Source organism: Parus major, chromosome 1A, assembly GCF_001522545.3.
Source record: "Parus major isolate Abel chromosome 1A, Parus_major1.1, whole genome shotgun sequence".
In the NCBI taxonomy this organism is placed as follows: Eukaryota; Metazoa; Chordata; class Aves; order Passeriformes; family Paridae; genus Parus; species Parus major.
This window is the reverse complement of record NC_031773.1, coordinates 8,905,708-8,919,369: the sequence shown is the minus strand read 5'-3', so window position 1 is coordinate 8,919,369 and position 13,662 is coordinate 8,905,708. Positions and strand designations below refer to the sequence as shown.

At 38.9% G+C, this 13,662-nt stretch overlaps 1 protein-coding gene across 8 annotated transcripts in view; it reads right to left on the bottom strand.

Moving 5' to 3' along the window:
- The window catches only part of CACNA2D1 (calcium voltage-gated channel auxiliary subunit alpha2delta 1), a 357,726-nt gene extending 345,528 nt beyond the window's left edge, over positions 1 to 12,198 (bottom strand). For all 8 annotated transcript variants that reach the window (XM_033514368.1, XM_015628094.1, XM_015628095.1 and 5 more), the window contains exon 1: positions 11,988 to 12,198. In XM_033514368.1, coding sequence (XP_033370259.1) covers positions 11,988 to 12,082 — 95 coding nt within the window. In that variant the 5' untranslated portion in view covers positions 12,083 to 12,198. The remainder of the gene's footprint in view (positions 1 to 11,987) is intronic.
- Between the last annotated feature and the right edge of the window lie 1,464 nt (positions 12,199 to 13,662).

Sequence of the window (13,662 nt, the reverse complement as noted above, 5' to 3'; positions counted from 1 at the left end):
GATTATCTTTATCATAGCTTTTGGGTTCAGAGAATAGCTTTGGCCATGGTTTACCTTCAATTCCCAAAGGCAGATGCCCCTACACTTTCTCCATGTAGTGGCAACTATCACTTGTTTTACACTACAAAAAGACAATCAGTGCAGTTTTACCAACGTTACCTACAAAATACACCAGTCTTACAGTGGGGTTGCATTTTGAGTAATATTCTCAATTAAAGGTGTTTTCAGAAGAAAAAAAAAATAGAGTTGGTTTTGTAACTGAAGACAGGATCACAATGAAGATATTATATGGAAAACAATTTAAGGCTTAAGACAGTTTCTTGTCTTACTATTCCTAGTTTTCAAGGCTTTAAGCTTTATAACTGGATAACTTACCTTTAACTTCTTTTAAAAGTTTTTTCTAAATGATTTTTTAAAATATTGGTCATTATTTTATTATATAAACACATTATTCCCACAGAGAGAAATGGGACAATTGTTGAGTAGAATACTATTCACTAAAACAAAACAGAGTGCCAGTTAATGGGACATGGCACAAAATATTCAATCATCAATGTTTAACTTGTATTTGCAACGTTGAAAGCATCACTAATGAACACAGAAAGTGTTTATAGAACCACAGATACCTACAAGAATAACTGAGCATGTTTGTGCAAAACTATCTTGCAGGCAATAAAAATACTTTATTCTATCAATAAATGGACTTATGAAAGGAAAAAAATGCTATCAGGAAAATACCTGAAAGTAAATTATTGTTCCATACATCTACTACAATATTCTTTATGGTCATTTGTTAACTGAAACTCTCACCAGCCATGCAAGGAAGTGATGGGTGCTTTTAATGCTAATTTTGCAGACTGGGAGAGTGTATCTATACAAGGAACATATATTAATGTTAAGTTAAGAAGTTATGACACTGGCCAAGTGCTTCTATTAGCAAAGCAGCTATTGTATCAGAATTTCACCTCATGTCCCCATAAAGCATCAATAACATCTTTCAGAGTAAATCCAGCTTCACTGGAGACAAATATAAAGTTTCTCTGTAAATTTCTTGCTGATTTCAATTCTAATTAACCAAAAACTCAAGACTTCATACCCAAAGATATATTAATTACTCTATTAAGTATATATGTGCACAATGAGAGGTTAAATTAAATTACTTCTATCATTCCTACCATTCCAAATTAAGCTCTAGAAATAACTAATTGCTTAAGAAGAAAAAAACCAAAACCAAAACTACAAAAAAGTACATTAGTGAAAGCCACTTAGAGTTAACCTGCACATTACTAGACATTGCAGTACTTTGAAAAGGAAAGTATTTCTTCCTCACAATTCCACACTTTTATTTAATGAAATAATGTTTCTTCTTAATCTGGGGTAACATTTTTCAGTGCCTTCCAGCACATTAAGAACTTCTTTTTTACATGGACACTTGCTCAGTGGGGCACAGACAAGAAAGTGGTGTCAGAGCTTATCATTTAAAAGGAAGACAGATGACCACATCTGATATCACACATGGTTTCCTTGGGACATTCCTCTCTGCAAAGCCTAATAAAATCATGTATTGCATTTTATTTTATGTAATTTTCACAATCAGGCCTTGACAGTGATGACTCATTCTGCTGCAATGAAACCTGTATGTGTTTAATCAGAAATTACTTTATGTGGATTCATCCTTGCACTCAGGATTTAAATGATACAGGACTGATACTCATTATGCTGAAATTACACTGGTGGAAAGAAGGATGAAATTGGGTACCCAAGCATTTCCAAATGCATTTAAAGTATATCCTAGACATATTCTCAGTCATGCACAGATCCCTCATGTATTTCTAATCAGTCAAAAGAGACCAGATTCTGCCTTCAATTACCACAAACCTTTTCCCCATGTGTATATTACAGTGAAATCTCCTTAAGATATGTTCCTGCACATATTAGTGATTCTGTCCCAGCTTATACACCTACCACATAATCTAAAATATCTTCACAACAGATAAAAAAATCTAATCAAGGAGATTCTAAGGCAACAAAAGTGGCTTGGTAAATAACAAAAAAATAAGAGCTACACTTCTATTGCTACTGGCTGTAGCAAACAAAAATAATTGCACTGAAAACTATGTTACTCCTGCTTGAAATCTTAAGAGTCTTGGTGATTGCCTGGTAATCAGTGATTGCTGATTATCATCTTACTGCTACTAGTCTGTAACAGAAAAATGTATGTACTTTTCTTACCATCTTTCTTATAGAAACAGGACACCTTGCTTTATTAAACTCATTGATTCAAGCAGGATGACAATTTGGGTGCCATTCCCGTTTAGAAATGGAATAAAACCAGCAGTAGCCTGTGCAGCTACAGAACCAACAGATCATGTTAACGAACTCGTGTCACAAGCCCTTGTCTAGAATTGTATCTAACTATTGTCTCTTCTCCAAGTAGGAAATACTCAAGAGTACAAATTTCAGAAAATCCCGGGATCTGCAGCTCCCAGCACTTTCCACAGTGGAAAGGGAACTGGCACGACTGGCAAAGGAGTGCAAGGAGCGCGCGGTGTAGGCATGAGTCACATACTGCCTTCTCTTCACGATACTGTCTGCAGATTTTTGCTGACTCCTGGTAGTTTCTAAAAATGCTGGTAAGCTTATGTTTTGCAATCTGTGTACATCCAAAGTACAGATCGTGGGGATTAACTTCTTCCAGATCTCCAGATCACAAGTTACCAAAAGAAGCAGATATGATGGTAACTTTTCTACAAAGATTCTATTAAAAAAAACACTTTGAGAACCAGGTAAACCAGAGATATCATCCATCCAGGAATGGATTGGTCATGCAAGTTTCTGAGGTAAAGTGGGAATATAGCAAACAGACATCTTAATAAACTAGGCTTAACAGCTTAACAACACTTTTCAACTACAGAAGGCTTTAGAGGCATTAGCTAACAAATTAATCTTGACAATAACCCCTTGCCTGACTAAATGGTAAGATACTGAATTTTCCAACTTTACTGAAATAAATTAATATTGAAATCTAAGGTACAAAATTTGAGAAATAAGGCAAGGCAGATGAAGTGAGGCAGATAATACTTAAAGAGAGGCTTTTAATGCTACAAAGCTCAGCCATGGTACACACAATTCAGGATGTACATCATAGGAAAAAATTAAGAATATTTGTGATAAAATAAATAGCAGAGTCTACTGCTTTGTTTTTCTTTTTTTCCAAAATCTGTGCCACTGAATTAATTTCTAAGAAAAATGTCAGATCAAAAAATACTTCCTGTATTAAGAAACACACACATAGCTAACCAACCTAACACAGGGTTCTCTCAAGAGAAGATGAGGGTGCAAGAAGGTTCATTGCTCAGTACACTTAGTTTTCATCCCTACATGGATTATTCTTCACTTACACCTGTCTTTGAAAAAAAAAAAAAATCTAAAGAACTTGTTACACCCATACATAAAAACAATAAAATTACAAGAGAGGCTAACAGAAAAAATGGATGTTCAAAAAGCTCTGCAAAAATTACTCTACTTACTAATGACTAGTATATTATATATGATATTTTATTCTGCTTAAATCAACTGCCAGAAAACTGCCATATCCTGGAAAAAAACCCAAAAAAACAAAACAAAAATAAAAACAAAAAAACTTTGGAACTTCTGCATTATCATCTGCATGAAAAGCCAGCACATTTCTGGATTAAACTCACAAAACAGAGTTTTAAGGGTAGAGAACTCCCCAAGTAAAGAGCATTGCCTCCCAGTATAGAGCTGTATTTTGTATCCACAAGATTTCTACCAAATAGACTACCCCAATCCACACTGGGGGGAAATTATTACTGTGAGGCTTCATTTAGCCATTTACAAAATAAACCATTTTTTCAACACTACTCCACATCAGAATACCATTAATTAAAAGTTGCCTTTTGTAGTTGACTGTTGTACTTATCCCTCAACATTTTGACTGCTCTCATGGGACATTGGACCTACATGTGCAGGAGTGACCTGAGAAGAGAACTCAGAGGAAGGAATAATAAGAACTCTAATTTTGTAATACATATTTCCTGTCATCTCTTTTTCATTACTTTTCTCCTTCCTGCAGTGTTGATAAAACAATTCATCCATTTCAGACTGCAAAATGTTTCACTTCAATAATCTTTGACAAAACAGTTCCCATGACTCAGTTCCCTCCTATGGAAAAGGTTGGAATCTCTAATAAAGAATCAACATATACCTGGTGCAGGAAATTTCTGCTCATTTCAAGAATGAAGAAAACTTCCCTTTTACTGGTTTGTTTAAGACTACCTTAGTGTATAAAGAAAAAGGCAGCACAGTATTAATACCATGACAATATTAATAGTGACAATTTGGAACAGTGGCATGACTTCATTTTGGTTTTAATATTGCCACCACACTTAGCCACAGAACTTTTATAACCTTTTTTTTATGCCTGTGTGGAAGAATATTTGGTCCACACTATCAAAATATACTAAAAATCTGAGTGAAAATAAGGGCGGGAGAAATATCACTGGGAAACATTTTAAGCTTCTAGACCAGTCTAGCGGGAACCTGCACAGGGAAAATAGGAGCATTTCAGTTCAAATATTGCTTGGAATCAAGTCTAGCTTTTCTCTTTTAAATAAAAATTCACATAATTTATCTGATTCCTACAAAAACTAGACTGTGAACTCAGAAATCCTTGGTGTTCTCATTTACTTCTCAAATCAGGTAAAAAGTGAATCAGATTTTATTACAATGAATGAATTTGAGAGACTGCTCACAGATTCCAGCTGAAGCATTTTATACTGAAAAAAGGACCACTAATCTAATATATACCTCCATGTTACATCTAAGAAAGGCTGTGCAAAAATTATTCTTAGTTTATAATATCAATAGGACACACTTTTTAAAAAAGTCTTCCTCCTGCATTTCTGGATGAAAATTCATGGTCTTGGAAAAACAAAGGAAATTTCAAAAAAGGAAATTTTTTAAATCACTATGTAGAATATCTGCTGCAGAATCAGTCTATAGTCCTTACCATACCCAACTGTCAAATGAGAGTGAGTGAGAATGTAATTTAAAGAGGGTGAAAATCCAATAAATCACTTTTTATAATAGTCAGCAATATTACAACTTCACATTCACATTCTATGGTTATTTCAGGCCTGCCTCAGATTAAAAAAAAAGTCTGATTTTGAATTACTGTAATTAACTGCAAAAGCTTGCTGATTTGTTGATGCAAAATAATGTCAATCATTTTCATAAACTTGTTAGAAACTTTGTAAATAAATAGGAAAAAATGATACAAGGAACAGAAATTCACTCTGTCACCAGCTTGCTGTTGGCATGCAGTGAAAGGTGCTGTAAGGACGGACATGAGCAAAAACCTCTCCCTGCCATCATTAGTGTAACATTCTAAAACAGTGAGCCATATCTTGTCACAGGGTGGCTGTGAAAGGGAGTCTATTTTACAGCTCACCCTGAAAACTTACTAAGTCTGGAAGGAAGGAGGAAAGGAAGGAAGGTGTGAAAAACTGAGTTTGCTTAGAAGCAGAGTAGGTCAAAAAATAGTTTGGAAAGCAGTGGAGAAGGAAAAGAAAAATCCCTCTTGAGCTGAATAGCTGCAGGCACATGCCATTAGTTTTAGCTATTAAAAAGTGTAATTTGAAAATCTTCACTCTTGCACAGATTTTTCTGAAAGTATAAATGGGACTTTTTCATTCCAGGGTTCAAGCAGCACAGTCTGGCCCTAAACAGAGAATATACAACCCATGAACATTACTGAAGTAGAAATGCAGTGGACAGTAATTTCACTATCAGTGTTAGGTATTTTCACCTTAAATGTGAGCTGCCCCTGCAGCATTACTGTGTGCATTACACGGTACAGCCTAACATAAAAATCATATTCTGCAAACAATATTCAATCCAGTTCTCCTTACTATTGGAAATCAGGAGGGAAAGAAGAGTCATAACTCCCCCTAAAAGCATTGACCAATTTGCTACAGTAGGCAATGGCATAACTGATACAAAACTCGGCTCTTAGTCTGATCCTACAGAACAGAGAATAGCCCTATTCATGTTTGAGGAAAGTTGAGTGGGATCAGGCTCTTTAATAGTTTCAGCAAGAGATAAATCAGAGCTGTAATCTCAAATGCAAATCATTTAAGTATTCATTGATACCTGTCTTGCAGCAGCTGTAGAGGGAATGAAAAAGCTGCTGCAGGAATGGTCTAAGAGCGATCTGAGACAGAGCACACAGGCGCTGCCCAGGGCTGGGGGCACAAATGCAATTATTGTTTTGTACTTCTCATTTTCTGTGCATATCCAAGGTTCTAGCTATGCTTTTGTTTTACAAGAACACTAAGGACACTGAGCTGTCATTCTTTCTATAAAGAAGTCTGATTCAGCATTTGTAAAAGATGTAAATTAATTATGGCATCTGGCTTTACCAAATTGTAGCTATGGTCCAGTAATTTTATTCCAGGATTGTTTTCTGGTAAGTTTTTTCTTCTATTAAAGGAAATTTGCTAACAAGGCACTGAAAACAACATTTTTAACCATTGAAAGTATCACCTTTTGTCACAAAGGTCTTTATGAGCACTCCCAATACAACATGCAGCTCAAGCATAGGGGATCAAAAGCCCAGGAACTGCTGCAAAGAAGCACAAAACAGTCTGGGGCTCAATTCAGCTTCTACTGTGGTCAGCAACAGAGAGAATGAGTCATTTTTCTCTGCTAAAATGCTTCTATACTGCAACCCCTATCTCACAGAGGTTTAAGTCAAATATTGGTCTAGAAGATAACACTACCTTGGATACGGGATTCTCGCAGAAGGCAAGAAAGGATCAAGGCACAACCACGTCAGTTACCAGTGGGCAACCAGAGCCTGGGTTGTTTGTTACAAAACATTAAAGCAGTAAGAATTTGACCATGCTTCCATCAATTTAAAATGTTCTGATAGATAAATATTTTTAAGATCTGTACAACAGGCCTTCTATTTAACAATGAATACATTTCAGGCTAATGTGCTGCCAAGCTCCAGCTCTCTTTCTAGCAGCTGAATTCTTGGATAAAATCATTTTGCAGGGTATGAGCAATGCAGTTCTGAAAATAGCATCACTGCAAAATGAAAGATGGCAAGAACCTCTATAATGCTGATTTATTTCAATGAAATTTCATCTTTTATGATTAGTATCTATTTTGATGTTTTCAGCTGAATTTTCATGCTTTAAAAAATGCAAATCTATAGAATTTGTTAATTCTGAGGCACCAGCATAAATACCTAGGAGGGAAACAAACAAAGAAATTGCCCATTCACAATTTACATCATAAAATACATAAAACAAAAAAATGATTTGTGGATCCAAATAATCTGTATTCTTCATCACCACATTTACAGGGACATTAAAAAAATAATAAAAAGAAAAAAAAAACAAAAACCCACAACACAATCAAAAAAATCCCACCAAAACACCAAAATAAACACCACCAATCAACAAGCTGTTTCACACTTAGAATAAGTATGTTTCCACTACAAGAATGGATTAGAACAACACTCTTGAAAATATCAGTGGGTTTAAGCATCTTGCATAATGCTCAGCACTTAGATATGTGCTGCTGAGAAAACACTAAGAGGTGATATTGCACTCTCCTGATTCTAAGTAGATTACATTTTTTGGCTCTCTTTCCAACTCACTGATATGAAGGTACGCTTTATTTTTTCCTAACAGTGAATATTTTTAAATAGGTTGAGAAAAAAACAATTTTCAAATGAGAAAGAGCCTGATAATTTGTAATCCATTAATACAGCAGTCTTTTCTAATTAACATCAGCAGCTAAACTGGCATTCTTCTTTCATAGACTTTAAGCTGTAAATGGGATTTTATACCTATGAGAGGTATCAAAATCCCTAAGTCTGACAGTAGAAACAGATGAAAAGAAAACATCATAAATGTCATCTACCTGTGGCCATTGGTGCCATACAGAAAGTGATGCTGAGACTAAGCCCAGCCACACTCTCAGCAGGACCTACACTTGTTAGGTCCATGTGCAGAAGCCAAAAATGTGAATGTTCCAGTTGTGCAAGCCCTAATTCGTATGACTCATACAGACTTCCCTGAGTTGTCCTAATGACACCAAAACAGTAAAGATGATTCATGCAAGTAAAAAATGGGAATACACAACTTATCTTCTAAAAATGTCTTGTCTGCCTAGATATAGATATATGTTCATATGTATTCTATTTTTATCTTTATATTATCTTTATCCACCAATGTTTTAAACCAATTAATGTAAGCAGCAGATCTGTCTTGAATATAATATTTAAAGTAATGCATAAGTACAGAAGTAGTGACTGAGGAAAAAATGTTAAAAAATAAGGGAAAAAGAGAAAATGATTGGCAGAGGAAAATTAGAGGAGGGATAAAAAAAAAAGTCATTAAAATATATCCGCAATGATGTAGCAATTATAGAAACGGTCCCACTGATTTTGAAAAGTTTCATCTGTAGGTTTATAGAAATTAAAATATGCTTAGTTTGGGTTGGTTTTTTTTCTTTTTCTAATCAGTACAAACAGGTTTATTATCAGAAAGGAGAATGTGTCTCTTTATGTAGTACATTACTCACTATCAGTAACAATATCAACACATGCTGGGCCAAAAGGATGCTTAGGAATTACGAGATATACTTAAGACTATCAGTCTTGATGCAGTATAGAGAAAAGAGAAGAAATAAACTGAGTCCTCTGCTATCACTCTCAGGCAACATACAAACATTGTATATTTAATGGTATGTTTTTTCTGAAGCCTGTACAGATGTGAATGATAAATAAATATGTATGGCTACAAAACAGAAGTGCTTTGCATACTGTGATAGCAGTAGTGTGGTTATAGTGCCAGGAGTACTACATACTATATTCTCATCTAAGTGCAAAATAGCTGCTGTGCTGCAGGTGTAATTGAAGGACCTTGAGTTGCTATGTTAAAAGTAAGAATGTGGTATCTTGTACCAACAAACAGATCCCTAACACATGGCACAATTATTTTGATACATTTAAATGGAATGCAATATGCATCAATCAGCAGCTAAGCCTAACAGCTCAGATCAAGATACAATTACTACTATACTTAAATAGTTTATTAAAGGACAGTCTTCAATATTTGCAGTGAAATATTTCAACACTGGAAGCAAGGAATGCAATACCACCTGCTCAGATTTTCAATGAAAAATTAATGCTGCCATTTCATACAACACAAACCTGCACCTGAAATTCTCTATATTTTGCTGTGTAAACACATCAGTGCCTTTTTGCCTTATCAGAGAATTAAAATTAATCAAATTACTGAGATTCTATCAAACAGGCATTGCATAAACCTTCAGCATTTCTTGCTAAGAATTCTACATGCTTCTATATTATTATATTTGTGATAGGGATTTCTGAATGTTTCTTGTAAAAGTACATGTTAAAGTATTTATTAATGCAGAAGAAACAGATGACTGAAGGAAAAGTGATTGTACAGTAATGAGTTGTTGCAGAAATCACATACTCTATAGCTCTGAATGTGCACATTTTTCACACAACAGCTGGGAAACCCTGCTTCCTCAAACCAACTTTTTCCCAAAGAGAAAAAAGAGATTGAAAATAATGGGGAGAAAGCAGGTAGCTAAGCACATAATATCAGCAAACCTCCAGTTCTTCAATTATTCATATCCTTTCTTTCCTTTATTCTCTTCTCCCATGTTTTTTTTTTATTCCTATTTTTAATATTCTTAATATATAATATATTTTACATTAAGAGCATGTGCGTCACTTCTCTTTGTTCTTCCCGTTTGTAATTTTTAGTAAGAAATGAAACACTGCTGTCAAGTCTTAAAAAAGAACAGAAATATTGTTTCCTCCTTCACCTGTTACATCATTACTTTTTGCTAAGTGGCTCTCCCTGCATCAACCTGTTGTGTGCTGCCTTCTAAACAAACTGAGCCTTGCTTGCACTTTGATTCCATTCCAAAGGGAAAAGAGTACTCTGAAGGATGCACAGTTGCTACAGATTGTTTCTGCAATATTTCAGTGGAATAACAAAGAGAAAAATATAGAGCAAACAGCAAGGAGATTGTGCAGAACATGGAAATGTTGATGATTAACATCATATTCTGTAATACTTTATCTCAGGTATAGTTATAAAGTTATATGTTTCACTGTTGTCAATTTCTATTACCATGACTGTCAATAAAAGTAAATTTGGAAGGAAATTAGCAAAAACAGATGGGGAGACAAAACCAGTTTTAAAAGAATATCACATATGTTAAAAAGCAATCTAGAGTTCTATTTGAAATTGTATATATTCTTTTTATATTATATTATTTTAATTTCACTGTGTTCCATTTTTCTTTCTCTTTTAAACCCAGAAAAATCCACTTAAAAGATAAATTGTAATTAGTTGTGTATGATAACCTTTTCAGCTCAGTGAGAAACCATAAATATCTGAGCTCAAAAAAACGTAAATACAGGAGTTTAAACACAAGAAAGCAATCAATTAAAAAGCCCTGGGTTGGTATTTTGCAACACTTGCTTCTACGTGGCACATCTTTATAAACTGCAACACGAGAATGCTTTAAAAGGTAATTTTCCCTCCAACGAAAGGTTGTATTTATTCAGTTTAGAAGATACTAAGTGGTTATTCTACACTTATCTTTGTATTCCTTTCATTTAACAGTGCGAGCATCCCTTTGAGTCTTTCATAATGGAACCGATACTCAGAACTGAATCCAATTATAACAACCTACCAGCAGTACTAATTGGTGAAAATGCATTGCTGGTAATTACTGCAAGGCATCCTTCTGCCCAGGATGAACGACACCAATAAATTCCGCCCAGTGTTAAACAATAAGGAAAGACTACCATTAGCACTGTTTTTCTGATATAAAATGCATTAAAGTGAGTCATCCACTTAAAAGTTACCTACTGGTAGCTTTAACCCAGATTCGGGGACTAAGGTAAGTGCTTCAAAAAACCAACCAAACAAAAAGAATATAAAAATAATGAGGCGAGAGAGAAGAACATGGAAGAAAACAGGATCATACAGTGCTTTGTCGTGGACTTTTTTTTTTCTATCTGTAGGCGAATCTTCAATATGATGTATTGGCTTCCTTTTGCCTTTCTTTTCTTGCATCATTATTATCTGATCTTTGCACTGCTCTGGGCAACACTTTCATGCTAATAATTCCGCAGTGCTTTAAAGATTTCTATCTCAGGGCCAGGCAAGACACCGAGCTGCGTGCACCGCGAGCATCCTTCAGCTCTCGCGAAGGTATTTCTGAGAAGTAACGATCCGCAAGGCCAAGGCTGAAGAAAACACATCTTCAGCTGTGGGGCTTTGAGCGTGCGAAAGCCCCTCCGGCGGGACCCAGGGTGCGGAGCCACCGCAGCCCCGAGCGCCCGCGGCTGCGCTGGAGCCCGGCCAGGCAGGAGGGAGCCGGAGCTCGGAACTCCCAGCCCTGCCCGCCTGCCCCGCTTCCCATGCCGGCCGAGAAAGACAACGAAATCCGCCTTCCGTGTGGATTTTAATGAAATTGCCAAAGTTTTCAGGTTTTCTTATAAACAATGTTGAAACTCCATCCAGGCTGGAATAACCTCCGTGGGAGGAAGGGGCGGACTCTGTGTAACTCGAAACTTTCTTCTCGACAAGGATGACCTGACGGGGTATATTTGGGAGCCGCTCCGGAGCGGGATTCCCAGGCGAAGCCTTTACCTCAAAAGTCCCGCCGCCGGCCGCCACCGGAGCTTCCCCCTCCCGGTGACCGTCCCGGCGGGACCTTCAGCTACCCTGACTCTTTCCAAAGCAAAAGCTGACGAAAACCTTCAATCTTTCCCGATCGTCACTTTCCGCCCGCTCTAACTAGATTTCCCTTTGTATTGTCACTGTCCCTGGCGCCGAGGAGCGCCCCCGCCCCGGCCGTGCTCCCGCCGCGGACCCCCGGACCCCGCTGGGACTTACGTGGTGGCCGAGGGGAAGGGTCCCTCCGAGGAGTGGTTCATCACCAGGGACTGGAAAAGTGTCAGGCTAAAGACCAGCAGCCAGCCAGCAGCCATCTTCCTGATCGAAGATCGATCCCCCTTCCCCAAGTCGGCGAGACGGCAATAATAATAAATTCAATTATCGTGTGTGGCGGTGCGGGGGGGGCCGTGGTTCTTTAAAGCCTCCTCCGCTCCCCCCACCCGCCCCCTCGCAGGAGGCGCAGCCCAGAGATGCGCGGAAAGCGGGAGCGCGGCCGAGGGTGGGGAGGAGGAGGAGGAGAAACGATGGAGATCTGTGGGTGGAGTGGGGGAAGAGGCGAAACAGAGAAAAGAGAGAGAGCGAGAGATACTCCACTCTCTGCTACTCCAGCAGCAGCTCCAGCTTCATCTGATCCGCCGCCATCAGCGCTACTTTTGTAACAGATCCTACTCTGCGTGTGTGTGCGCGCGTCCTTCCCCGATTTATTCCACTGATTGCAGAGCAGAAAGAGGAGGAGAGAGGCAGGCGGGGTGGCGGCTCCTGGAAGAAGAGGAGGGAAGCAGGGGCTGGAGTTGGAGACGCGCAGGTCGCTGCCGGCTCCTGCCTTCCCTGCCGGCAGCGGGGAAGGAAAGTCGGGGCGAGCAGCGGGGGCGGGCGCCGGGCCCTGCGGCGGCCGCGCTCCATACAAGGCTCCCAGGAACTCCCGGCCGGGCCGCCCCGGGGCCGCGCTGCCGCCGCCACCGGGACCGGCGCTGCCGGCGGCCCGGTAGAAGCCCGGGGACGAGTCTCTGCAGGGCGCTCGCTGCAGCTCCGGGGGCACCGCGCACACCGGCACCTCCAGCAGCTCCGCGCCGCCCCGCGCAGCCCCAACGCTATTTTTAAAACCGCTTCGTGCCTTATTTTAATTCCAGCCCCCTCCTCCTTTCTCGGCGGCGGCAGCGGCAGCCGCACGCAGCCCGTGTGCCACCAGTCTGGGCTGCGATTTAAATAGATATTTCATGGATGTATCTATAAATGCCGCTCTCCCCGCGGCCGGCTGGAGCGGAGCCTCGCCCGGCGCAGCGTCCCGGGCGCAGCGTCCCTGAGCGCCGCCGGGAGCCGCCCCCGGGGACACGGCCCGGAGCCCTCGGGCTTCGCCCCCGCCCCGCCGCGTCGCTAACCCAGATACTCATTTCAGATCCCTCTGGAAATTCAGAGGGCGCATTCCCTCTCCCCTCCTTTCGTTTGCCCACGTTCACGCACACCAGTCTCTGTGGCAACTATACGCTCTCGATATAAATGTAGAAAGTAATCCAGTGAAATATTTCTTAGTTTATTTGTTAAACCAGTTAAAAGTTCAGTGACAAATTGGATTTTCTTTTCGATCTGCGGGTTGGTTTTGTTTGCTTTTTATTTGTATATGCTTACATATTTATATTTTAATATATTTACTTAGTTCAACAGGTGAAAATGAAAGAGCAGACCCAGTATTCATTTTGTTTTCACTTCATTTGTATTTAAGGATCACATCTTGAATATATTAACTCACAACAATTTCTATAAAATAGGAAAGTGCTCATGTCTATTTTAAAGGTGGCAAAGGGATCAAAACTGAGATGCACAAATGAAAAAAATGAGTGCTCACATTGCCCGGGCTCAAAGCCAGCACGATATTTTCAGTTGCAATCTGTAAAGC